Genomic DNA, 27,771 nt, shown 5'->3' with positions numbered 1-27,771 from the left:
TGACAAATTACAGTTATTTTACTTTTGATAATTTCAATATATTGTGCGGTTAACATTGCAGTTCTTTACAACTAAGAATTTGAAGGCTGGACTTTTAATGTAATCTAACATTATTGAAATCTTTGGAAAAAGCAAGTAAGTGGCTCTTGAGTTGGGATTTTATCTAATTAAAAATATTTTATTTTTTCAATAAACCCGCAGGTTTGACTTTATTCCCTGACGGTGTAGTTTTAAGAAAAAATTTAACCTTTTTATACAATTTACAATACATATTAATATACATATTAACCAACTAACATTGATGCCATAGGACATTGTACCGCAATTACAAAATAAGATAATATGATAATAATTGTAACAATTATATGGGCTACATGGTTAAAAGAGTACTCTTATTGTGTACTGGCAGTACACGTATTCAAATGACACGGAGCAGACATATAAATACTCCATTACAAGGGCCCCATGCATTCAACATAACAACTAACATGTACTTAAATTATTAAAGCAACTTTAATGTTTGATCTTATTGTAACTATTTCATATACTGTTGGATTGTTTAATCGTATAATATTTATGTAAAATTGTCTTCCACTGTGCTCAGAATTTCAAGTGGGCACTGGAGAAGTTAACCAAGTTAAAGTAGTTACTTTAATATACACTTTCAGCTGTAATCGTACAGGGAAATAAGTATTTTTTAAATAAAAAGTGTGTGTGTGTGTGTGTGTGTGTGTGTGTGTGTGTGTGTGTGTGTGTGTGTGACCATATTAATCTTCCCTGCCTGTTCGAAACCATAAAATAATCCGTCCGTGGTAGACAATTCAGAAAGCTGTACTTCGCCTCCACCTTGCGGCCTCTATTCTCTCCCCCCCCCCCCTCCCCTCCACCGTAAAAACGTAACTCCAACGTGAGTTCAAAGTTCAAACATGACGCCAACGCGTACGCGGTGACGCACTAGACGAAGGAGGCATTGGAGGAGGCGTTTTTTGTAAACAAGTTTGTTTTAATATTTAAAAAAAATAAAAGCAGCGCAGCCGTTTGACCAGAAATAACTACGGCACGCGAAGAATATTTTTTCTTATTTTTGTTTATTAACAACAAATTAATATATGAACCCGAAACTAAGCCTAGCACACAAGCCGCTAGCTAGCTATTATCTTTAGCTAGCAGGTTAGCTTAAATACTATGGATCCGTTAAGCATGGTTGAGGATGAAGTGGTCTTGGAGGGACTGGACGGAATAACTTTTCCCTCTCTGTGGATCCGACTAGAAGATAGAAAGCCTGCTTTCCCCCTCAAGCTCGACGACCCCTCCAAGGACTTCATCTGGAAGTCACTCATCAGCAACACCGAGCTGAGGTTCTACCAACTGCGGAAGGAGAGAGACGACGTGGTGCTGTTTGACAGGTGAGTTTATCGTTCTGCTTCGACCACGAGAGGCTCAAACGCTGTTTTGTTTTTTTCAAATAAAATAATTATACTTTACAATATATTTACCTCACTTAGCCAGTTGCCAGTTTGAGATCCATTCAGCTAAAAAATAAATGGACCCTAATACAACAGCCCTGCGATAAGTCAGACCTCAATACAGGTGATAGTGTTTGCTTATTATTACTTCTGTTACATGAATATGTTGTTGTAATTTGTAGGTCATTTTGTAGACTGCAGTTTTGTACTTTTGTACAATTGTACTTGGAGGTGTTTCTATTATTTTGGTCCACCCTCATGTGAGTGAGTGTAGACTGTACTTGAAATTATAGTTGAACTGATCCAAAAACGTTTACTAGTTCCTGAAAAGCAACACTATTAGAAAGCAACACTATTTGGCAAAACACGTATGTTGACTTATTGTCCCGGGCTTTTGTTCATGGTTTGTGTTCCCAATGTAGATAAACATCTTGTTTAGTATTCTACTTCTATTTAAGTTTGGGACTTAGTTTGAGAAACAGATTAAGAGAAATTAAGTAAAAGCTTTATCTCGCAAAAGCAGCGTTTTTAGTCGATTTAGTAGATTTGAGTTTGTACGCTTGAAGTGTTTGAACCGTGAACATTATGGTTCGTAAAAAGTGTTTGATAGTACTTTCCTTCATTCGAGAGTTCCAATTCCAGTTTAAAAAAGACATTAAGTACTTTGTAGGATATACACGTTCCACGTGCCTCTTTGTTTAAGAGTTTTAATGCCCTGATGCCGATTTTGTGTTTCCATTCTGTGTGCGTTTCTTCAGGTTTAAGAACATAGACTCAGAAACGGACATCGACATCACGCAGAGGTTTTCTGATACGCGGAAAGACATCTACCCGATCATCATCACCCTAGAAGACAAGGACGGGCTACAGGGCTCGTGTGCACTCCAAGAGAGGACAGATGTCACTCAGCACCTCCGCTCCGAGTCCCTCGCCCCGTTACTCAACTTGAAGGAGGCTTTGGAAAAGTTCGTAGAGTTTTCTTGGTGGTATACAAACCTGTTCAACACCACACACAATTGAGCTTGGAACACAAAAGATTATTCAGTAAATTGCATTTCATTGTAACTGTACATTTTTCTCATTTCCCCCTTTTTTCTTTCTAACCCCTCCCTCTACAGATATGGCCGAAAGCTTGTTGTCGTGGCGTCTCAGTTGCTGCGATTCAGAACCCTCATTGGCATCGGCAGCGACCCTGATTTGAAACTCAACGACGACTCTTTCTGTTTGCTGGAGCGAGTGGGCCGGGCTCGGTGGCAAGGAGAGCTCCAGAAGGATCTGCACGGAGGCACTTTCAAGTAGGAGCTCACTCACTTGGCACGGCGTCGCGGCTGCTCGCCGTTCACTCGGTGTCACAAGCTGGGGGCTCTGGGCGTTCGCGGTGTGACAGCCGGTGTTGTGTTTTCTACAGGGTCGATGCCCGGAAGTTGCACTACTTGCGGAAGTCTCTCGTCAAACACGGACTCGTCACCATGCAGCCTCACGTCACACGAGTGAATACGGGTCAAAAGCAAAACTCCATTCTTCTGCTGCTCAAACGTTTCCATGTAAACAGGTCTGTTTATGGTCTGTGTCTCAACACACTCAACACTGTTCTGCTGATGTGCACCAATAGGAAAGTGATTGGGGGAGGAGCCTGCTGTCCGTGTCTTGTAACCTCTCTAATATGTTTTAAGTGAAGTCTCAGGCTGGGTATCTAACTTCAATACTTTGTAACTACGCTAGAGGCTTAGCGCTATGTTGCATATGGGATAAAGTGATTAACTACTAGTCTCTAATTAGATTTATTTTGCTTTTTCCCCCACAAAAAAACCCTGTAAAAGGCGATGAAATAGAAATCATAAGATCAGGTTTCCTTCTCATATGAGTTCTCTCGGCTTGTCCTCAGTCGAATGCATCTTTCCTCCGCCATAGACACGTTACGCAAGTCTTTACAATACTGAAAATATTGAGAGGGAACACAGTCGATGTTTGTGCGATTACATAAGTGGTATTAAGATTAAGGAGCACCTTTTTATTCTGTAGCCTCTGCCACCCCCTGTGTTGGTTTCTCTTGGAGAGGCTCCCCTTAACCCGTCTGCTCTTTCAGGAGGACGAAGTACGACATACTGATGGAGCACATGTCCAACCTTCTGATGCAGTCACCTGATCAACTTTCCACTTTAATGACTCTCAAAGAACAACTTTCTGTGAGTATATCTGTGTGTGTGTGTGTGTGTGTGTGTGTCTCTGTTTGCGGTAATAACTGTGTATTTTCTTGCAGAGCGTGAATGACCAAACCTTTAAGCGTTTGACTCAATACATGCGATCTGCTAAGTTCGTTGAGCTCTGCCAGTGCCCTCTGGAGGACTTGGATCCCACCGCCGGGCCCTGCATCAACAAAAAAGGTAACGTGTCACCGGTGCATTATCATACATGACAATGTACGTGTTCATTGCGCACGTCAAACATACAGTATGTCATCACAATGTCAGAAATAAAGTTGTTCATTGCCTTAAATACTTTGATGTAGCTTCAAAAATGCTTAATGAAGTTCATGACTGAGAATTTTAAATCTACAGTACATTGTTTCCATTAAAATGATTTCATGGTGATAATACGCAGCATCCCCCCGCCCCCCCCCACATGCCAAACCAATGCACTGCATCCTTTCACTTTTTGTTCTCCAGGGGATAAAGTGCTTGTGCGCTGTTTGAAACTGTTAAAGCCATACACAAAGAAGGGTGTCACCGAGGACGACGACGACGATGACGACGAGGACGAAGATTACGACCACAGAGCTCTCCCTTCAGAGGGGCGCATCATGGAGACCGACACCCTGTCACAGGCCTATCAACTTGGTAAGTTTGATTCCTGGTTTGATTCAGTTGTACGTGGCGGTCGCATGTCTGAACTCTCAAATCGCTTTTAAATCATGACGGCACTTACTTTACAGTCTGAATTAACCGAATACTTCACATTCAGGCTGCAGGAGGTTAAATACACACACACACACACACACAGGACACAGGACTTTCGGTATCGTGGGACTTTTTCAAGCAAAATGCTTTCCACGCCACATGTGAGCGAATTTAACTACTTAAATTCAATTCCATGCACTATTTTTCTTTATTCACTGGTGAGAAGCGACAATGGTGATTTATTTGTGGTCCATCAGTGATGGAGGGACACATTGTTCTTTCTTGACATCATTTCTTTAGCACTGATTCAGCTCACTCTTTGAACCAGATGTCAAAACATTTATATATCTTTCTATAAATGTCGTGTCTGAGCTGTAACAGAAATCTGTGTGTGAACGGCTGAAAAACAACAACTTTTAGGAGATGAAGCCTGAATATGGCGATACACACCACAGTGGGACAATGATAAGGCTTCTGTTCTCCCCAGCACCTTACCCTCAAATCTATTGTTTCTATTTAGATCCGATGGCTAAGAGGACGGAGATAACGCACTAAAGACATGCCATTGTCCGAGATATTATTTATTGCGCTGTGATTCCCTAGAAGTAACGTACTTGTCATTTTTGTTGCAATGCAGTGTTATCCCGTGGCACAAAGGGAATCACGCGGCGTGATGTCGAGGTAATAATGCGTATCGGTAAGCTGGAATCTCGTATGATCTGCCGAAGGCTGGAGAGGGAGGGGGTGGTTAAGGTAAGGCCTACGCTGTTAACACATTGTTTCACATATGGACACATTTTTAAAATAAATTGGTGCCAATCAAAAATAGTTTAATAATATTACAATTAATTATTCATTATAATAATATTTGTATATTAATATAATATATTTTATATAATAATAATAATTTGTAGGTAGTACTTATTCCTTTCAAAAACTGCTTCAAAATCCAGTGAAGTTCAAACTAAATCTGTAAGATATTGGAAACACGTGAATGCATAATGTTGGCAGCGGACTCTCCATTGTCGATTGTGTTTGGGCCTCCCGCCCATGTGACCTCCACCAGAGGTCAACCGCCACAAAGTTTGAGGCTCACCGTGCTTCTGGACGTCTTCTAAAGCTTTCTGTCAGCGTTGCGGCGCCTCACGCGGCGGCTAGATGTAGACAATTAATCTTCTTTATACAGCGTCAGCAAATCAGCATGAGGCTGTAATTTTAGCCACACTGGATTGTATTTTCAATTCAGTTTATTTTGTATAGCCCAATATCATTCCATATGTTGCATTGTGAAGGTGTTTTTAATTTTTCGGGTCCCTCATTTTAATGTACGCAATGTCTTTCACCCCGCAGGGATTCATGGTAGATGTCGGTCGTCAGAGGACTACGAGATTCATCAGCCACAAGTGTGTATATCCATAAACAAGTGTAGCTTTTCTAAATTGTAACATTCAACACCGCATCGTGTCAAATGCTGTTGTTTCCGCTCACTTCTCCGGACAGGTGTGTCGGTGTGAGCGATCAACTCCAAATGGTTGCGAAGGAGCAGGAACGGAAGATCCTTCTTTACTCTGCGGCGCCGACTAAGGTATCGGATGCCGAACCGCCGGCCCCTAAAACGTCGTCCGCCTCCAAGTCGACCGCCAAAGCGGCAAAGAAGATTCCGAAAGCGGCCGGAGGAGGAAAGGAGGACGCGGAGGAAGCCGGGCAGACGTCTGGCGACAGAGAAGTGGGTGTAGCAGGTGAAGGCTTGGATGGAGAGGGAGGGGAAGCAGGAAGAAAGACGGCGGAAGGGAAAAACGATGCTAATCCGACACAACCTGAGATCCCCGTCGCACAAACGACACCAGCTGAATGTGAGTACTCACTAAACCTTTCAAAGCAGATAAACGGCCAAATGAAAGGAAGCTGAAATAAACGTCCTTGTTTCTCTTCATCCCACTTCATCACTCGGGTGAAACTCCAGCCAGCAGCGACTGCGCGACCATCACGAGACCCGACTCGGCGTCCAGTCCCGGAGCGGGTAAGAGACGCAGAAATGCACTCCAGCGACGGTCAAACTTTTGAAGGGAAAATTATGTTTTCATTTTGTTTTCTGCCTCGCTGTCACAAGGTAAGAAACAAATCCTAAACTTGCAGTAACAATTTTTGTTTGAAACGGAAAGAATCCGTAACGACTAGAGATGCATTATAGCATTTTTTTTTTTTAAGCAGATTATGGTATTTTTCTTCTCTTTTTTTTGACCTTTTCACAATAGTGTAATCATAATAAAACATTCTCTATTGGATAACATTTTCTCCAAAATTGCCGATCGATCATATTAAATTCAAACGATCTCTTCTATCAGAACAAGCTGCAGCTGAGGAAGGAGAATCCAACTCGAGTCCTGCCACTCCCCCCTCACCTGAGAGGGAGGAGTTGAATGCAGCCGACAACCCAACGGAAAACGACATCGAGGTCGTTAACGATGTTTGCAAGCAGCAGGTCAGTGTCGTGGATTTCTTTCAGCGTTTTTTTTAATTTTCCTTTCTCTCACCATCTCGGTTTGAGATCCGTAGACGAGCGTTTCCGTAGTCATCCGTTCGCTCCTCTTCCTTTCAGGGTCGTAGAAAACGTTCGTCGGTGAGGTCTCATGAGACGTACCGCCTGTTGAGGAGGAGGAACCTGATCATCGAGTCGGTCCAAACCTTCAGAATCATCGAGGGTCTCTACCAGTCAGTTGGGTTTTTTTTAAACGCTATCATTTAAACCCAGAGTTTGGATTGCGTGAGGCTCTTATCCGTAGTCGGTGTATTATCTCCAGTAGATTTACAGTTTGGAGAAACAGACGGAAGTACTAGAAAAACATGTAATTCAACCACATAAAAAAAATTAAAGAAATCTATATCAGTTTAGGTATAAGCTACTCTCACAGTATGTTTATCTTGACTTTAAGTGGGTAAGTGAAGCTGTTCTTTGTGCTTTCTTCAAAGTCACAAAGCTCTTCCGTGCTGATCGCCACCTAGTGACTATGGATGGTTACCTCATACAACCCCACTCCCAATACATTTTGAAGTATCTCTTGATTATTAATTTCAAAGCACAGTAAGAAATGCTGTCTTTTCTCCAGGCTCCAGAAGATAATCAATGAGGAAGAGAAGAACGATGGAATCAACACAAAGTGTTGTCGGAAGACTATTTTCCGTCTTGTAGACAATCTGTCGAGAGAAGGCTTACTGAAGGTGTACAAGACCACCATCATCCAGGACGGGATCAGCAAGAAGGTGAAAGCACACCTTGATGGCTAATAAAACTTGGTTTGTGATTATATAGAAAAACTATGTTTCAAACCGGTCTTTTTTGAGGGATTTAATTGAGAAATATGAAATATATGTTAAAGGTATTAATAAATAAGTCTTTAATAGAATGATAAAGGACTATACTCTGGCTTCATCTAGCTGGTGATAAGGTTAAGAAATGTTACCGCACTGTAAATGAAAAAGTTTATCAAAAGAATCAAGGTCAACTTTGTGAAGTTTATTTTTCCACTTTAATATCACTGTTGAGTACAAAAGTGATGCATGGTATAAAAGCAATAAATCCCCATAAACTGTTATAGGGAGTTGTTTAGTTATGCATAATTAAATGTATTTTAAAAAGCAACTCTTTAATCGGTGCACGATACAGTGATGGAACAACCTCCACTCACTCATTTACTAAGACAACAAATCATCAAAAATGCACAATCATCCCAAATGGTACTAAATATAAAACCTCCTCTCTCTGCCGGATGTGCTTCTTCCTCTTGCAGATTGAGATGGTCGTTCATCCGTCCGTTCAGCCCAACGATAACATCGTGAGCCAAGTTATAGAACAGGCCCGCTTCAAGATCTCCAGCTCTTACTCGGCCGTGCGGTGAGCTCAAAGCAAAATGCCCTCCAGTACGTGAGGGAGGGATGTCTGATGGCCGCTGCCCCCTCCCGCTGTGTGACTCCTCACTCGTCTTGTTACCCCTGTTTTCACGATGGAGCTTTTGGTCACATTGGTCTTGTCGCTTCGTCCCTCAGGCTGCAGCACGCCGAAGAGAAAGCCAGAGAACAAGCCAAAGGGGCCGAGGGTGGGAGCGGCAGCACGTCTAAGGACCAAAAGAAGAATAAGAAGATAGAGGTGGAAGAGTTCAAGCCCACGCCAGGTTCTGTTTCACGGCATATTAGAAAAGAGGCGACATGGGAGGAGGTTATTTTGGTCGGAATGGGGTCTGGAGGTCTGCTCTTCTGGGTCAGGAAAATACAGTTTCAGGGGCCAGTTAAAAAGATCACTTTTTATTTTACATTCACCTTTTAGCTGCTCTACTTGAGTGTCTTTTAGTTTGTATGTATTTAAGGCTTGGAATTTCATAATTTTAGGGGCAATCCTTTGAGGGCATAACACAATGTTTTTAAGCCTTCGGAAATATTTAATTTAAGTTGAGGGTTAAGGATGACACGATTTAAAACATCTGTTTGATAAATAAATAAATCTGTTTATTTCACAAAATATTTAATTGTTATTTACAAATCGCCAATATATTTTAATAAATACATTCATCCTAATGATTATTTAAGACTACAGAGGAAGATACATTCCTGCCCTGTACATGCACTGAAATGATATACTCTGGATCAGATTTCAGTTTGCCTCTAAATCTTAATTACTATTAATTATATTTTATCTTCTCTCGTCCTCTGCTTTTCTAGTTCGGGGGTTGGGGAAGTCATTAGGCTTCCAGCCCAAGATGCATCGTCTGCGTCTCGTCCATAACTTCCTCTGGTACCTGATTTACGGGCACCCGGGCCGACACCAGTCCACCGGCCTCCAGCCCAGCACTCAAACGGCGGCGGGCGCAAAGTGCTCCGACCCCGAAGCCAAACTCCCGAAAGAGTCCGCGAACGAAGACGGACAAGTGTCCGAAAAAGCCGCCTCCGGCTCGTCCGACCAACAAGCGGCAGAGTCGTCTTTGACTCGGTCGGATGTATTGTCGTCGTTGTCGTCATCAGGCGATGACGAGGAGGAGGGGGTGAAGGATAAAGCGGCGCCTCCACTCTTTCGGTGTGACTTGAAAGGTGAAAGCTGGTGAAAGGTGTCCTACGGTGAAAGGTGTGCTTTCACCGTAGGACTGTTTTTTTTCTTTTCTTCTTTTTCTTCATCTAACCACCTTGATTTTCGTATTTAATATTTTCTGACCGTGTATTCCGATGAAGAGTCCTGGAAGAAATTCATTCCTCCTCTCCGAGTACACAAGGACTTCGGCAGCGGCTGGGCGATGGTCGGCGACGTGCTCCTCTGCCTTCCCCTCTCCATCTTCATCCAGGTCATACAGATCAATTATGAGGTGAGAAATCAGTTTTTTATTTTGTTAATAATAATACTAATGATAATAATAAAAAATAAATAAATCTGGAATCAAACAAAAAAAAATCAAGTGATAGCAATTTTATTTTTTTGGAAAGAAGAGAAGTGTCTAATAATTAAAATCCCCGTCCTCTGACTTGTGACCACAGGTGGACGGACTGGAGGAATACCTGAACGACCCCGTGAAGCAACACCATCTCATCAGAGAGCTGCCCGCCAGAATGAAAAGACAGCTGCTTTTCAAACGGTGACTTTCTTTCTCTCTTTTTTTCCCCCTCTCTCCTCTTTCTCTCCCTTTTCTCTATGAAGCGTTCATTCTAAATGGAGAATTTGTCGTTTTTTTCCCCCGTCAGGAAGTACATCTTCTCATTTCATGAGAAGCTGCAGAAGTTGGCCTACATGGGTCTGCTGCAGTTTGGTCCTGTGGAGAAGTTCAAGGATAAAGACCAGGTACCCAGAAACCAAAACATGCACAATTTCACTTTTTTTTTTTTTTAAAGGAGTTTAGGTCTTTGCTTTTTTCCCCATTCCTTTTTTAGAGTAGCTATATTAACATAAAAGTAGAGAAGTAATCTATCTAAAATTTCAAAGAATAAAAAAATTGATGAAGAGGGATTAATTTCATCCAACTATTTCTTTTATTCTTCGTTTTCAAGTAATTTAACAGTAGCGTTAAGTAATCAATAGCAATCCATCCACAAATGTAATGCACATTTTGAAGTATTACATTGGAAAAGTTGAGTGGGAACGGCAAATTTTATTATTATTTATCTTTCTCAATTGTACAAAAAACATTTTTATTTTTTTTACGCTCACTTGAGGTGGATTTTGCCTTTTTTGTCAAAAAGGAGTTGATCGCTACGTTGTCCATGGAAACGAATAATTTGCGACGGAGTGAACATTAAACACATGATTGATCTGCTGTTTTATAAATAGCATCATTGTAAGTAAATTCTCTTTTTCATGCGTCATATTTTATTCTCCACATCTGCTCTAATCCAGGTGTTTGTGTACCTGATGCGCAATGCCTCCATCGTCGACACCACCAGCGCCGAGCCTCACTACTGGCTGGTCACCGAGTCGCCCGACAACCCGTTTGAGAGGCGGCGGTACACCTTCGACACCACCGAAGATGTGGAAAACTACTGGTTTGATCTGATGTGTGTCTGCCTCAATACGGCACTGGGTACATGCACACACTCGCAGCACTGGCAACCGTGTGAAAAGTCTAATTTTGACTTTATAAGATGTGCCCGCCTCTCACTCTCTGGTTGCATCGTTTTAGGGGTGATCCGCAGTAAGAAGAACGCCACCGATGAAGGAACGGCTCCTCCCTTTGTGCATGAGCGCTACGTGTTTGTGGGATTGGCATACCTGCTCAAGTAAGTGGAGTCTCTGGAAAACAAAGCAGTTTTATTTGTTTTACAGGTGTGTGTGTGTGTGTGTGTGTGAGAAATACACCAGATCTATCAGAATCAGAACCTTTTTAAGTATGTTTTCACATACAAGGAATTTGTCATCGCGGATGGTGCAACAATAACATTATCAACACAGTGCAAGAATATAAATATAAGATAAAGTGCACAGACAAGGCAGGTAATAGTACTTTAAACAGTGCAAGTAAGTTTAAAGTGTATTTAAGTGAAGAATTAGGTGATGTGAGGAGTTAAGTGATGTGTGATGCTGTATTAACGGTGTATAATAACTGCTGAGTCACCAGGTTGTGTAGCCACGTTAGCCACTAGCAGTCCACTTAGCTGTGTGTGTAGTGGGTTTTTTGTTAGCCGTTAGCCAAACACACCAACTTATTCTAATGCTACGTTTGTGTCTCGACGACGTTGTTGCTGTTCATGAAAAGAGTCACAAAGTCACTGCGAGATATACAATCGTCTGTAAACAACACAAATGCATTTAACTGAATCTTTCTCGAGTTTTATTAGATGATCCCCTCAAAGAAGCTGACATTTAAACTTTTTTTTTAAAGTGTAAACTAAGTGTAATTCCAGTTCATCACCAGTGTGTAGCATTGATGTGTACATGCGTCTGTACTCACACACACACACACACACACACACACACACACACACAGAGGCGGTCGTGAAGTGACCGAAGACGGGTCGATACCAGGAGACGGTAAAGGAGCCGGAGGTCTACACTCTGAGTTCTTCGCTCACCTTAAACGCAACTGGCTGTGGACCAATCACCTTCTCTCTGTCAAATCGGTAAGCAACAGTGTGCACGTGCATGAAGTGCAGAGTCGGAGTCTCCAGAATAATGAACGTGGCCTCGTGATTGTGCACATTTATCATTTGTTATTTATGTATTTCAGGCCCCGAGTGGTTTGGGGGCGCAGGAGACTAAACTCCGACTGAAGAGCCTGTTGACTAGAAATGCTCTCAGGATTGCTTTTAAAGCTGGTGAGTTGCAGCTTGAACCAAACAAATATCTTTAACTTTTGACTCATGACTCGGCTGTCGGTTGACGTCTGGCTTTAATTCAGCGTTAACGATAACGGGCAAAGTATTATTTATGGTTCTCGCCCCACGTTTAGACCGCAAGCGTGTCGATGCGTTTTTTTTCTACTCGCACGTCTCGTGCATTTTTAATCGATGCGGAGTGTCTGCACCGACTTTTTATATATATATATATATATATATATATATATATATATATATATATTTTTTTTTTTTTTTAAATATTTATATGCATTTGTTGTCGTGTCAAGATTGTTTTTTTTAAATACACAAACACAAGCGCGATGCCCAATGAAACACTGCTACTTCACTACACTTAACTTTTTGTCTGTGTGTGTGTGTGTGTGTGTGTGTGACAGGAGGATCGACTGCACCTCGCTACGTGACCGCCAAGAGACCTCTGATAACAGAAATTGTGGAGGTATAAGTTCAAGATTGTATTTTATTATTATCTTTACATGCACCTAGTTGCCAGGGTCTATCTAAAAACGATGTAGTCTAATACAACGGTCGTGTAAAAGATCCTTTTTTTCGAGGTGTTGATTCAACTATGTCATTTTTGTTGAGCAAACCTCATTGGTATGACTCGGATGGACGGAATAATAGAGATACAGATTCCTAAATCTAGTTAAGACTTTGTTTGACATGAATTTTTAAACAATACAAACTGTCCTCGTGTGTTTTTTTTTTTTTAACCAGCTGGATATTGAGCCCGCTTCCAGAAACCAGCAGGTGGTCGGAGGAAAGAAACAGAAGAGGAAGAGGACTAAAAAGGCGGTTGTCAAGGCCCCACGCAAGAAGAAGAAAGGTACGACACGAGCATTAAAAATGGACTGAAGACGGACAGCTTACAGATTGTGTGCCTGTCTGATTGTGTGTGTGTGTGTTTTTTTGTTTTTGTTTGTTTGTTAAAGAGCCGAAGAAACGCACCCCTAACCACGACGAGGCGGACCACCGAGCTTTAAAGATGATGACCAGACAGAGAGTCTACTGGTCCGTCCAGGAGGACTCGATGATGATGCTCTGCAGTGTGGCCACACACCTGCTCAACGGCAAAGTACGCACACACACACACACACACACACACAGGAAGTAGTGTTCAATGAAATTTGCTGCACACCATTTACATTTTTTTTTAAACATTTATGTCCAAAACATCACGTTTTTATAAGCCTAGTTTCCAGGTTTTTTTACGGCTTTGTTTAACTTCAAACGTAAACAAAAAATCAACTACATTTTCATAATAACAATGTATCAAATGACAATATGTAAACGACACAAAACGACTCACTCAGTGATGAACCCACGGGGAATTACTGAATTTGCCAGCTTCCCCAAAAAAGTTTAAAGTACTGTATGTGTGTGATGTATATATTATACATAATTCTGACAGATAAATCCTTATAGATATTTTGAACTTTTTGATTTAACCAAAGTCCTGATCTGTTGTTAATGTGTTTCAGTTAAAGAGGCCGTACAGTCCTCACTGTGTGGTGAGGGACCTGCTCCAAGCAGAGTTTTTGATATCGATGGATAAAACTTCCCTCGCCGTCGGGCGTCGCACCCGATACATCCTCAAAAACCCTCAGACGCTTCTGAACTTCAGGTCGGCACTAACGATGCAAACACACACACACACACACACACACACACGTGCTTATTAAACACGACGCTGCAGTTCGATTCATCGGCCATGTGTTGCAGGATCTGTCTGGCTGAGGTGTACCAGGACAAACCTCTGCTGAAGCTGTTGGATTCGAAGAAACCTGCCAATCCAGAAAATCCAGATGTGCGTTGTTTTTGCTGTTGATATATATATATATATATATATATATATATATATATATATATATATATATATATATTTTTTTTTTTTTTTTAAATTATTTATTTTGAAAGCTAGAAGTTAACTTACTGTTTCTTATGTAATATTTCCGCCTGTGTTTCAGGATTGCGGTAAATCGTTCTCCGAGTACGCCAAGCTGCTCAGACAGAAGTTCAGCGCTGATCTTCTGAGCACTCGGGATGTGGTCATGCCTGACACAAAGCGCCAGCTCTTCTCACGGTAAGACGAGGAAGAGGAGGAAGAAGAGGTTTGATGTGCGGACTCTTAACAGGATGTAATGTCAAACTGTATCTCTGTGTTACAGGTATAAGGTTTCGGCAATAGAGAGCAGGAAGCGGGTGTCATTGAAAGACACTATCAACTGGTGAGGATTCTATTGGGTTTTCTTCCACTTAATAATAATAATAATAGTTGTGGTTGTAGTTGATTTGTTTTGTCTCTGTCCATCGCAGCTCAGATGACATTCATGCCATAGTGTTGCACAACTTGATCCAGAGCACTCTGGCCATGACCAACTGCCAGATGAAGTCGTCCAAGTCCTTTCAGGTACGGCCGTCTTTAACTGACTTCCTCTTGGTCGTTAAAAGGTGCAGTTAGCAACACTATACTTCAGTGCGGTGATTGGCTCTAACGTCGTATTAGCGGTGGCGATTAGCTGCCCAGTGAGGAACACATTCTGGGACTCACGTGCACGACTCACGTGCACTAGCTTTGGTAACAACACTCACGGAGGGAGACGACTTGATTCTCTGCTCGGGTGGATTTTTACTCCACTATATCTTTTAAAAGAGCAAATAGTTGATTGCTGCTCGGAATTTTATATTTTTTTAAATATTTAGCACACAAATAAACGTTGGAGCACATTTCATGAGCACAGCACTACAAAGTGCTTCACATAGAAATACAGACTGAAGAAGTGTGAAACCAACATTAATAGAAAAATAAATAAGAAATTACACTACAGCTACACAGGTGGGTCTTGAGCTGCTTTTTAGAGTTATCCATTAACATTGACCCTCTTGGATACCACACACACACACACACACACCTCTGATTAACCACCTGTCCTCCATTTTAGACCTTCCACATGTACAGTCGGTATAACCAGGAGCTGCTGTGCCAAGAGTTCATACATTGCAGGAAGAAGGGTCTCGTCAGCCGCCGGCGTATCAATCAGCCGTTTGGGCCGAAGAAGAACCGAGCGCTGCCCATCCTGCCCATGTCCTACCAGCTGTCCCAGTCCTACTACAGGTACACAGACACCCGAGGAAGGTTACCGGGGATACTCGTACACATCATCTCTTCTACAAAACATACCCGGCCAAAATGTAGCATTGTAGCTTGCAAAAGACTGCTGTACCATTATTTATTTGACATGTTTTTTATATATTTGTAACTAAAGGGATTGAGAAAAGTCCTCGAGCTCTTCCAGGAACCCGGGAAACTTTTTTCTTTTTAAAAAAAATTATTCCTCAACATTTCAGTGTTGGTGTTAATACAAACCCAACTATGGCGGATGGAACCTGCCAAAATAAACAAATACATATTTAATGAAATGTTCCAAAATAATTTAAATATAGGTAGCTATTATTTGATTGTTAAAATGCAACACATGTATATTTCTGATTTAATTAGCTTTTTTTATTCTTTTATTAATCCCCCTACTTTCCTATTAATCTACCCATTTATTAATGTTGTATTCATTAATTTTATCATCATTTAGTATTGCTGTTCTTAAGATGTCATTCCTGAGTTTATTTTTTGGTGAATCTTTGGGGAAAAGGTCATCTGACCATCTTAAGTCTTAATATTGAAGCTCGTTGACCCCGCCTCTCCCTCCTGACAGGTGTTTCTCGTGGCGCTTTCCTAACCTGCTGTGCACCGATGCCTTCCGCTTCTTGAGAAGTCTAATCGACAACGGGATAAGAGACGGGCCGCACGTTTTTGAGTTCTACCACGAGACCGAGAAAAGGTCAGAGAACGGCGAGGAGGTGATGGAGAGAAGAGCGGGCTCGGAGAAGAAAAAAAGACAGGGGAAGGAAGCTGGAGGAGGAGCAGCGGGTGAGCCAGAGGTGCAACCAGATGCAGCGAACGGCGACGCCACGAAGGATGGACAGAACGACCAACGTGACGAGGAAGGAGGGAAGAAGTTGACGGAGGTGCACGACGGGGAGGCGAGCAATGCGGATGAACAGAAAAAGCCAGGAGACGTCCTCACAGCCGGTTCCGGTGAAGATCAACCCGGCGCAGAGCGGACGGACGACGCCCTGCCCAAAGAAGAGCCACCTCAGGTTTTAGCGGAGCCTCCGGATGTGTCGGACATGCTGCGGTTCTCCATGGACTCTCCGGGCGGAGCCTGCGCGGTGTCTCTCAGCCTGATGACGCTGGGGCTGCTGAATGTCTCCATGTCCATACCGAAACAGATGGTGGTGGTGGACAGCAACCTGGTGGAGAACAACGCCGTCAAGAGGTGAGTCTGTGTGGCCGCCATCACTGCATGGAATTGTGTTACAGAAGTCCAAACTGCTTTTATTCTCTTTAAACTAGTCCGCGCACTTATTTTACACGTTTCAACAGTTTGTTGTATATTTAATTGTTGATTTTTAATTGATGTTTTATCACTGTTCCTATATGATGGAGTGTTCCATGAAAGGTGTTCTTTAAATAAAATGTATTATTATCGTTGATTTGCAGCAGGCTTATTAAATGTGTCCTGAAGTGTTCGGCGAGGTTGATTTTTACGAGTTTTCAAGTCCGAGTTGTTAACACTGTTACTTACAGGTATAATGATGTCGAGGTGAACATTCTGGGTTTTTTTTCAGTATGACGGCGGCTCTGGAAGAAGATGGGGACGACGATGACGATGATGATGGGCAGGAGTGTGAGGGGAGGAAGAAATTAGAAGTGAAGGCACATCAAGCGTCTCACACCAACTACCTGATGATGCGCGGCTTCTGCTCTCCTGGAATAGGTGGAGTTTGAATTGTCCACTTTTCTGAGTTTAATTCTTTTCTGCAGGTCATAAAAGTAAGAATTAAGCCATTACTCTCTTGTGAAAAAGTACAAATGTTTAGTTTTATTTTTCTCACAATGACCGTTGCTAATCGGGTACGGCCATCTTTAAGTCCACATGCTGATTATTATTATTTTTTTAGTTCCTTAAATGTGAAGATTGCCAGTTTCTCCTCTTCTTTTTGTATACCATACATTTTAAATTTGACTGTTTTATATGCTTATATGATTTCAATTGATTATTTAAAGAAATTGAAATATATAAGTCGGTAAAGAAAATAATAGTTAGTTGTTTTTGCTTTGGTTTCTAGTCAAAAGACGTAACCTCAACCCCAACGACAGCATCGTGGTGGAGTCCTGTATTATAAGGTTGCAGCTGCGCCAAACACCTGCTCACCACCTGTTCAATACGGAGAGTAAGTATCGACGCACAAACACCGTTTCACCTGCAGAAAATAATTATTTATTTACATTTTTTTCTCCTTGTCATTTCTTTTAGGCTCCGCCCTGCTGGACTTGATTAAATGCGGCCGACCCCTGCTGCCCTCCAGCCTCTCCTACTTCATCCCCTCCTCGCCCTCTCCGAACAGTGTGCAGGAGTGCGACGGGCGGTTGATTCAGCAGAGAGGATACACTCCTCGGGACGTCGAAGCATGCGCTCAGCTCAGGAGGAGCTTGGATGCAGCTGGAGAGAACGGCGTGGCCATATGTGACCTCCACGAGACGCTCTCACACCTGAAGGAGCCGCAGTCTGGACGCACCAGGAGCCTGCAGCAGTACTTGGAGGTACACGTGCTGCTGATTACCTGATGTTTATGACATCTTTGTTTTACCATATGAAATATAATGCCATTGGGATGCATCATTTCGGTGAATAAAGTGGGCATTAACAACAAAATAAAGCAAAAAAAAAAATCGCGGTTACGGCACTTAAAGGGACAGAACACTCCAAAATCTCAAAAAAGTTGGCTTTGGATATAGGACTCGCTTATTACTCTTGGAATTAGGCTAGTTATCCGGACATTTGCATCTTATATTAGAGCATATAAACACACTGTTTAATCCACTGCTTACTCCTACGTTAATCTTTTTGGTTTTGGAAGGGATTTTTTTTTTAAAAGACACCGCCTTCTAAACTTTAAATATTCCCTTTGCATGTTGAGAAATCCTAGAAGTCTAGTTGGAGTCAATCTCGTACAACTGCAGTTTGGTGAGGGGTGTAGCGACCAATCCGTTTCTTCTTCCGCTACGTTTCTTTCTGATGTGTATTTTTCCCTTTTTGCTCCAGGAGTTACAGGAAGAAGGCCAGGTGATAAAAGTCGGGAGTTTGGGCGTCCGTTGGGTGCTCACGCAGCACGCCAATTCGTGGCTGCTGACTGTAAACTCCAAGCAGTGGGCCCAATCGCGCTTCTCGTCCGAAAGACTCCCGTTTTTGAAGACGGACCGCAACATCCCCTTAATGCGTAAGAGATCCAGGCCAGGCGTCCGACAGAGGGCCGAGGAACCGCCCGCAAAAACAATGGCCCTGGACGAACGAGGAGATGAGGACGGACGGGGCTCGGGGGGCTTGCCGAGCGACGCAGCGAGAGGGGAACCGAACGAGGAGGAGGAGGAGGAGGAGGAGCAGCAGCAGCAGGGCGAGCGGGCCGATGGGGGAAGCGGAGACAAATCGCTGAACTCGGACGAGGAGGGAGGAAAGCCGACGCGGCCCGAAGAGGTCGGAGAGCAAGCGACGGTGGAAACTGAGGGGAGAGTCCGAGGGAAGAGCACAGACGACGCTGGAGAGGGAGGGGCGCGCTCTCGTCCGCCGACGCCAGCCGGCGATCCCAATGCGTGAGTGCACACCGCGACCGATTCATCTCATCGCAGTTAACGAGGCCCGTCCCTTTTTTTATTTTTTTTTTTACTTACTTGAGCGTCATCCCCTTCCACCTCTAACCCACACAGGGAAAACGTGAGCTTCATCAGCCGGCCGTGGCGCATGGTGGACGGCAATCTGAACCGGCAGGTGTGCAAGGGCATGCTGGAGGCCATTCTGTACCACGTCATGTACCGGCCCGGAGTCACGCAGCAGACACTGGTGGAGCATTACAAAGACGTGTTGCAGCCGATGGCGCTGCTCGACCTGGTGCAGGTGAACGGACACTGACTCGCATCAGCTGAGTGATGCTATATAATCCGGATTTACCCTTGAAATAAACGCATTGATTAATAGAAATAGGCTGTTTTTAATGACCGATGCTTTACCCCTCATTGTCTCTTCCCCCCCGCAGGCACTCGTGGACATGGGCTGTTTGACGAAGAGGACGCAGGTTAAAGCTCCTAAGCGCTCGCTGTTCGCCCGGCCTCCCGTTCACCAGGCGAGCGCGGAGACAAAGGTGCCGGTTGAGGAGCTGAGCGAGGTGTTCTACGAGCCCACCATCAGCTGCTGCGTGCTGCTCAGCCAGGTGTTGCCCAACGAACGCCACTGGAACTACGGCATCCCGTGAAGGTCATCCCGGACCTCATCTGGCGTCACGATGTTCGGTAGATGATGAGTAAAAAGTTGTTGGAAGCCTAAATAATGTTTTGCGTCATCGGGTTCTCTGACGGTATTCCCTTCTGGTTCTACAGAACGAGGATTTTTTTTTTACTTTTTTTTTTTTTACATTTCTGCTTCTCAGATTTTTTTTTCGTTGCCGTTTTAAAAAAATAAACAATGTGAATTCCGAGGCAGAAAAGTCTGTGTTCCTATTTTATATGCTAAATAACGTTTACATTATTAAATAAAAGCACATTGCATGGCATTCTCGACTTCTACTTGTCTTGCAGATCAGTGTTCATGTTGGTTCCATTGTTAACGCGTTGCCATGACAACGCTCGTACTCCCCGAGAGGAAATCGGTAGATTTTGAGTTTTCTTTAAAACAAACAAAAGTTATATTTGCAATCACTTTTCCCCCCTCACCAAAACACATTGTGTGTATCCTTGAAGCCTTAAAACACACTTAGTCAGAGCTTTACCCAACAATGAACTCTTGTATGTTTATTTACATCTGTGTACGTACTTCTTCCCAAACGCATGTTAATATTTAAAACAGGTTCTCTGCACTAATATTTATCAGAGACAAATAATAACATTTACAATAACAAGGACTTCTGTACACTTATTATTATTATTGTATTGTGTGATTTAATAAAGAAACAAATCTCATTTAATATCTATAAATAGAGATATTAAATTGTTTTCCTAGATGGCAAACATGGATCCATGGTGGGGAAAAATGTTTTAATGGCTTTGGGCTGAAGACAGAGACAAATATGTCAAAACTAAAACTCTTTTCTTTTTTTTTTGCGCTGATGGAGACTATTGATAAGAGACTTGTACAGTACAGCGGGCGGGGAGGGAGGGTTTGGGAGGGCTCTCAGGAAACTGAGCGATAAAGATCGCCGGGAAGCTGAGGAATGTTTTTCTTACGGCTCCGCGCTCCAAAACTGTTTCCCCATAATTCATGAGCACAGATCCGCCTCTGCATTGTCCACCTGAAGTACCGAACCTTCAGTGTTTGTGTGTGTGTGTGTGTGTGTGTGTGTGTGTGTGTGTAGACCACGTGCCGGCCTGCAGAGATCATGCGTGTCTGTCCTGTCGTGTAACTTGGTGGTAACTAGTTCAGTGGTCCGGAGCTCTTTTTTAGATTATAAATATGGAGGAGAAACATTGAACACAATAGCAACAATTTTACTTATATATTTTTTTTTTGGGGCGGGGGGGTTTCAATAAGAAGAATCTGTAGAGTTAATATAATGGAGGTGTAGCACTCGGATGATGTAACGTCCCTTTGAAAGGAATCTGCTGTCTGGAGAAAGGGATGTTTTTTGGACCGCCTCTGGAGAGCTGTTCATGTACAACGCCACACTTTCACTTTCAGGAGACTTTCATGAAGAAAAAAACAGGCTGCGCTGGCAACATTGTTCCACTGCGATAGAAATAATTTAAACTCGTTCACTCTCTGGCCACCTTTTGGATGTTGGGACGGTTATTATTTTTTTTTCTCAAAAAACATTATAAAAATAACTTGGGATAATGTTTTTGGGTGTCATTCTTTTGGTTGTTTCTTTGATGAGTTTCCTGCGCAGCTTCCATGTGTCCTGTTGTGGTAAGTGAAGAGTTTTCCATCTGTTTTCCCTTTGTTTATTTATATATATAATATAATAATACATTTATTATATATATTTATTAAATATTACATATATATATATATACTGTATATATAATATAATAATATATTTATATTTATTAAATATATTTATATATATATATGTGTGTATGTATATATATATATATATATATATATATATATATATATATATATATGATTTCCTATGACAAGCTGTACTGGTTGTTCTTTTACTCAGAAGCACCTTTACATTTCAGGACATACTTAAATATGAAAGCCTTTTCAAGTGTTTAATGTTTCATCATTTTCTGTCTAGTGCCTTTATTATTAAATCACATTTGACTTGTGATTCCTTTGGACATTCATCCTTTTTGTATTTTTGTCTTCTTGCTGGCCAAATGAAGTTATTATAATTGTATATTGTTGTTATTGTTATTCATTAGTATTACTGTGAACCTATTCTCTGGAAGTGCCTGCCTTAGAATCTGAGGGACTCCATCTACCTTGTGAACATTATTAAAATGTATTGTACATAGTCTGAATTTACCTTAAGGTGCCTCATCATGTGTAGGTCTTAATCATTGGTTATCATACTTTGTTTGTTAGTCCTTGTGTTATTTTATTCTCGTGACTTTTGATTATTTTTTAACACATTCTTGTTAATTGTGAATTTTATATAAACATCTTGGATGAGTTAAGACATATAGGCTCAAACTTCAGGGCATCATCGAATGTTTTCTTGTTCGGAAAGTGCTTTAAAAAGTGTCTGACATGCTAACTACATATGAAGCTGTTTAAACCCACACCCTCGTCCGCGTTACAGATGCAACCTGTGCAGATTATCCAGTATTCACTCCGTCCATACTGGTGGTGAAGTTTGGTGACCCGACCGCCGCCAGCTGCTCTGTGTGTGAGCGTTGCATCGACAACATATTTAATTTGGAAAGCCCTGTTGGACTCACCTCGATCAACGGAACCACGATGTTCTGGACTGTCGAGAGGCTGACCAAGTGGCTGACATCTCCTATATGCTATTATAATACTGATACTGACGTCCAGTGTTGCACCATTCTGCCTATTACTGTCTACCGTAAGTTAAGAAACGCAATGATGCAAGTTCTGATTCATTCATGTGTAATCTACGGGAGTAATAAACCATCTTGGGCATTTGGATAGTTGTTTCTGACTCTCTGTCCGTCTCCACAGAGCCTCCAGATAATGTGTCCGTCAGCTTTGTGGACCACACTGCGCCGATGTTTGAGGGTAAGCAGTACACTCTGCAGTGTACAGTGGAGGAAGTGGCTCCTGTTAAAAACCTCCTGGTGACCTTCTACAGAGGTCAGACAGCACTGGGTCAACTGCAGTCCAAGAACAACAACCCGAAACCAGTGACTGAGACCTTCTCTTTAAACATCACCCTGAGTAAAGAAGACAATGGAGTCCAGTACTGGTGTGAAGCAAAGCTAGAACTGGGACCCTACGGACCACAGCTCCCTCCAGTGGAGACGTCACAAACCATCACCGCCACTGTGTTCTGTGAGTCTGACACCACAACACCAACACGCCTCAATTTTAGCATTGTCGTGAAAAACGAACAAACGCTCGTCCAATTTTTGGGCATGCTTTTTCTCTTTAATTAAAGGAACAAATACACTCTTTGAGAAATATTCTCATTTTATTTCTCTCCAAGCGTTAAATTGGACGATATCCCTCCGTCTCCAAGCTCCGGCAGCATGTTAGCTTAGCTTAGCATAAAGACTGAAGCAGCTAGCCTGCCTCTCAACTAACGCTCGGGGGGGAAAAAAATGAATGAATGCATTTCCAAAACATGTCAAACTTAGACCACCATCGTGTGTATTTATGTTTCTAAGTTTGTACCATAGACTGTTAATAATAAGTCGTAGTGAAGTCACACATTGGTTTGTGGACTGCGGTTTTTAAGCCTCGAGTTTGGCATTTTGGCAGTCGCCATCTTTTTTTGTTGTTGCAACCAGTGAACGGAAGTGTCAATATTTGACTTAGAGTCGTCGTATATATGGCTCTGGTGGTAACCTGTCAATCACAAGGTTGCCTCGCCCTAAAGCATACCCTGCTTTATGGTCTATTTTACTCTAAATGAAACCACAATTTACTAAATGAACATCATGCTGCTGTATTGAAAAATGCCTTAAAACTAGCCGTTGAGACCATGTTGACAATGTTTACTGCAGTAACAAATCAAGTTAGACTCCCAAACAATCCAACTTTTTTTTTGCAATCGGAGGAGTCGCCCCCTGCTGGCCCGGAGAGAGAACGCAAGTTTAAGGCACCTCCCTATTTATTCTTGGTTTGAATGTCAAAATGTTCCCACAATGACGTGCTCTTCTTGTTTCATCCCTCACCCAACGACCCATCAACAGATAAACCTCAGCTGGAGGGCTCACTGCATCCAGAGCCCATCACCGTCCTGGAGGGAGAGCCTCTGCAGCTGAACTGCTCGGCCCTTGGAAACTCCGGGCCCTCGTACACCTGGACGCTCCCGTCGGGAAGCCCCTTCACCTCCAGCAGCAGTGTCCTCACCATCAACTCTGCAACTTTTGCGGATGAGGGGAAGTACACCTGCTCCGTCAGTAACGACGTCGGGACCGCCACCGTGGAGCTGAACGTGGAGGTTCGAGGTGCGGTTCCTTCTTTCTTTTCCTAAACCTCTGATTCTACATGATAGTTGTCATGATCTGCAAATGTGGATATTCTTGATAGTTTATACGTTAGACATGCTATGCTAACTTGTGGTAATAGTTATATAGTTTATCTTTTTGTTATGGAGCCCCAAAGCGGACTAAATGCAGGAATAAGTTATTGAATATACCAAAAATATAATAAACCAAAACATTTTACTCCTTTTTAAAATTAAATCATTTAATTGAGTGTACTTCCCTTTCACCTCAATTTGTTTGGTTTCAACTACTGTGCTTTTTAAAATAATAAAATGAGCGTGGCCGTGTATGTTGAAATTGGGACATAGATCAACCCAAAATGTATTTAACGGAATTAAGTAAATATAAACTTTACTAATATTTCCCTTTTTATTTCTTTTTAATTATTTAACTTCCAGTGGGCTACCTTTTTGATAACGTTGAACTACGTTTTATCGGTTTTGGGGTTTTCATTTTTTTTTTTAATGCTATCACTCGTATGTGATACAAAACACCTGACCAGTCTGAAGATGTGAAGAAATGTAAAAATAAAAACATGGTTGATGTCAGTCCTTAATTTAAAGATTAACAACATCATAAGACAACTTATTTGTCTGTAGGTTTGGAGTTAACATCAACCAGTCTGTCGCCAACAACCACAACAACCACGACTACAACCTCTACCAGGACCACCACAACAACCACAACAACCACAACCACCACGGCTACAACCTCTACCAGGACCACCACAACAACCACAACAACCACACCCACCACGACTACAACCTCTACCAGAACCACCACAACAACCACACAGACAGCAAGCGTACCGAACTGTAGTACCGGCAGCTCACTGCTTCGCAGGCTCACATTGTGCTTCATGCTTTTGTTCTCCGCTCTGGTTTGAGTTCATTCCCAAAGAACGAAAGTTGTGTGAAATGTTTTTGCCACTAAAGGATCATTAATAAAAGGTATTTTATTCATGTCCTATATCGCTCACATCTGATCAATACAGTACATTGAGTAGCAAGTCTGTTGTGTAAGAAATTACTTTGTATTATGTAGTACAGATATTCTACCACTGGGGGCGTTAGTTGTGAGTGAGACCTGTTAAGATCTGTAAATGCATACTTGGAACATACTGTCATAATTGATAAGTTAGATTGGATATATTTTCTAGAGAGATGTTTTGGTGTGTGATGCTGTCCTCAGGCACAGTGGTGATTTGAGCTAAAGGCTAACATCAGAATGCTAACATGCTGAGGCTTCGTTGTAGCATTGTTTTGCATGTTTGCTATCTTAGTTTAGCGGGTTAGAATGGTAACATTTGTAAGTTGGCACAAAAAGATTAAATGGAAACGTCATTCGCTTTGCAGGTATTTGATCATGAGCCAAATAGACGAGATGATGAGATTCATCTTGAATGTGTGTGCCGTATTTAATGGAAGTCCATCGTGGTTGAGATCTTTCCGGCTGGACCAAAGTGGTGGACGTTCCATTAGCAACGCAGCTAACAAAGTTGTTCATAAATAAATGTCCATCTGCTTCCAGTCTTTATGCTAATCTATGCTAGCTGTCCCTGGGCTCCAGCTTTATATATTAAATGGAGAGTCATATTGCTTTGTCTCATCACACTGTCTGCAAGAATGTCCAAGATGAGTTCAAACGTTTGTCACGCCTCTCTCCGTCCGATCAATCAAACCTGTAAAGTGAATCCTCGAAAAAGGAACGCCCAATAAAAGAAAAATTCACTTTGAGATTCTTTCGTTTTTAAGGCTGTGCAGATTGTCGTATAATTACGTTCAAGGCTCGGACAGCTGTACTCAAAATAGACTAATAAATGTCACACAATGTAATACTGATGTTTTACCACTAGATGGCGGAAGACTACTGTAATCCATAGACTCCCGTTGTCAATATCAGAGCCAAACTATCGCTGAGGACCAGTTTACATTGTACTATTTTAAAAACTCACACATAATGATTATTTAATTGGCGGATTCGAACACGTAGCAGCAGTAATAGACTTAAAGTTTTACTTTGGTTGATTTTTATTATTTTTTAACTTTAGTTTGTTATTGTGTCATTTCGCTGTGCAACTTGGACATCGGGTGTTTGAACTGGTTCGTGGATTGGTGTGGTGGGCGGTTGCCATTTTGCAGAGAGCAATATGTGACTTGTGTTTGAATATTAACAGACATTAATGCTTAAGTGTAATATGTGCAGGTTGTAACTTGCACAAACCTCACCCCACTCACCTCTCCAGTTCTCCAGAGCTGCTCACCTGCACTGACACCAGAGAAAAGGTCACATGTCTTTATTAGATATGAAATGATGCAAGGATTCAAAGGTTTTTGTTTCTTTAAGACATGGGCCAAAAGAATAATAATTTAAAAAGCAAAAAGTTAAATTCATAGCAACAATATATGTAAAGAAATATACACATTGTGCTTATAGTAGGCGAACTATACAATAACATTTTGTAAACGTGGATGGAAATCTGCAATGAAAAGAGGGGAGGAGGACAATGGACAAGTGAAGAGTTTCATACACAATGAATCACAATAATTAAATTGAAGTCCACTATAATCACAAAACTAAAAACATCCAAAAGCTGTAATTTTTAAAATCTAGATGTGGAATCTGTTATAAATACATATAAAAATCTAATTAACAATGTAGAACTTGTCGTAGACCTCGTTGGAAACCATCGTTCAATATAATTTTAAAAATGAAAACCTGTAAAATCCTGTCCTGGAGGGACATTTTCAGTTTGTAACAAGAAAACAAGAAGCTGATAGTTGAGCTGTAATTCCCTTTAAATTCCATCATACTGATTCTGAGTCAGAATTAAATGCAACATGAGTCAACTTTCTTTCAAAATACTTCCGCTGACTTGCATTAACTTATTTGAATGTTTCACTTCTGTTTACTTTACAGAACTGGAAACTCTTAATACGTAAGAGGGCATTTCACAATGTAGGTGAAAAGCATTGTGTCATTATCAGGCGGCCTGAAGACAGACATAAAACACTGTGATTTTACCTTCAGGCCTCAAATGAAAGTAACTCATATCCAACGAGTTGCTTTCCCACCAATGTATAAAATATGGAAAAACTCACAACGTATTCACACTCAGGAAATTTAGCAGTGACTTAAACCAGAGAGGTGTAATTCCCAGGAATCTGGGGGAGATAATGGCGTCAGAGATATATACAGTATATACACAGGTCCTGGTTCAGCCTGTCTCTGTTAATGTTATGCGTCTAACTGTTATTAAGGTTCATCATCTCCTGCTCAAACTTCATCATTACTGTTGACTGGAACATGCCCAACCTTCATCCAAAGAACATGTTCTTGTAGTCGGGTAAAAACACAACTTGACCTCACACACATTGCACCAACAGAAGATTATTCTCTGTGACATGTATATTATATTGTATTAAGGAACATTTTGAAATCCAGAAAATTCATCCACCCTATAGCTAAAATAATGATGGGCAGTATTTCTGTAACTTGTACTTGAAGTGGAATTACTTTTGAGTATTAATAGTAATGGATAAAAGAACAAGACCAGATGTTGGGTAGAATGGGACCAGACCAGTGATGTTGATCATGTTACATTTTCATCACTGATATGTGTGTTTCGGTTGTCTTCTTTGTTTCAAAGAAAAATTACAGTATGGTCAAAATATGGTTTCTATGGACACTAAAATGCGGCTAAAGGGAGTTTTTGGTTGGATCATATTTGGACAATTTCCAAAATTTGCCTTCATACAATTCTGTAGGACTTTTCTTTTCCTGTTCATTAGGAACATATTTGGGGCCACACAATCTGTCAGGGTTGGTTTTTGTTGCACTTTGTGTGAGGTTGACC

At 41.7% G+C, this 27,771-nt stretch overlaps 2 protein-coding genes across 2 annotated transcripts; both read left to right on the top strand.

Annotated features, from left to right (window-relative positions):
• The first annotated feature begins 918 nt into the window (after positions 1-918).
• LOC117730263 (general transcription factor 3C polypeptide 1) lies at positions 919-20,160 on the top strand. The gene is made up of 40 exons (XM_034531819.1): positions 919-1,406; positions 2,225-2,431; positions 2,585-2,761; positions 2,875-3,018; positions 3,553-3,652; positions 3,727-3,850; positions 4,133-4,303; positions 5,001-5,116; positions 5,714-5,766; positions 5,864-6,216; positions 6,327-6,383; positions 6,709-6,845; positions 6,963-7,075; positions 7,471-7,624; positions 8,152-8,255; positions 8,408-8,532; positions 9,077-9,442; positions 9,581-9,711; positions 9,881-9,978; positions 10,085-10,181; positions 10,734-10,917; positions 11,017-11,113; positions 11,821-11,953; positions 12,061-12,148; positions 12,565-12,626; positions 12,905-13,013; positions 13,120-13,262; positions 13,669-13,811; positions 13,910-13,994; positions 14,155-14,270; positions 14,356-14,415; positions 14,504-14,597; positions 15,130-15,302; positions 15,898-16,521; positions 16,874-17,022; positions 17,375-17,479; positions 17,563-17,849; positions 18,352-18,896; positions 19,011-19,197; positions 19,337-20,160. Exons 1-40 carry the CDS (start codon positions 1,186-1,188, stop codon positions 19,550-19,552), a joined length of 6,648 nt encoding a protein of 2,215 aa, XP_034387710.1. The 5' UTR covers positions 919-1,185; the 3' UTR covers positions 19,553-20,160.
• Positions 20,161-22,083: 1,923 nt separating this feature from the next.
• LOC117733927 (cell wall protein DAN4-like) lies at positions 22,084-25,682 on the top strand. The gene is made up of 4 exons (XM_034537876.1): positions 22,084-22,309; positions 22,426-22,755; positions 23,619-23,876; positions 24,515-25,682. Exons 1-4 carry the CDS (start codon positions 22,201-22,203, stop codon positions 24,799-24,801), a joined length of 984 nt encoding a protein of 327 aa, XP_034393767.1. The 5' UTR covers positions 22,084-22,200; the 3' UTR covers positions 24,802-25,682.
• The last annotated feature ends 2,089 nt before the right edge of the window (positions 25,683-27,771 follow it).

The sequence above is a fragment of the Cyclopterus lumpus genome, chromosome 1, assembly GCF_009769545.1.
Source record: "Cyclopterus lumpus isolate fCycLum1 chromosome 1, fCycLum1.pri, whole genome shotgun sequence".
Taxonomy (NCBI): Eukaryota; Metazoa; Chordata; class Actinopteri; order Perciformes; family Cyclopteridae; genus Cyclopterus; species Cyclopterus lumpus.
This window is presented reverse-complemented; position numbering and strand designations above follow the sequence as displayed.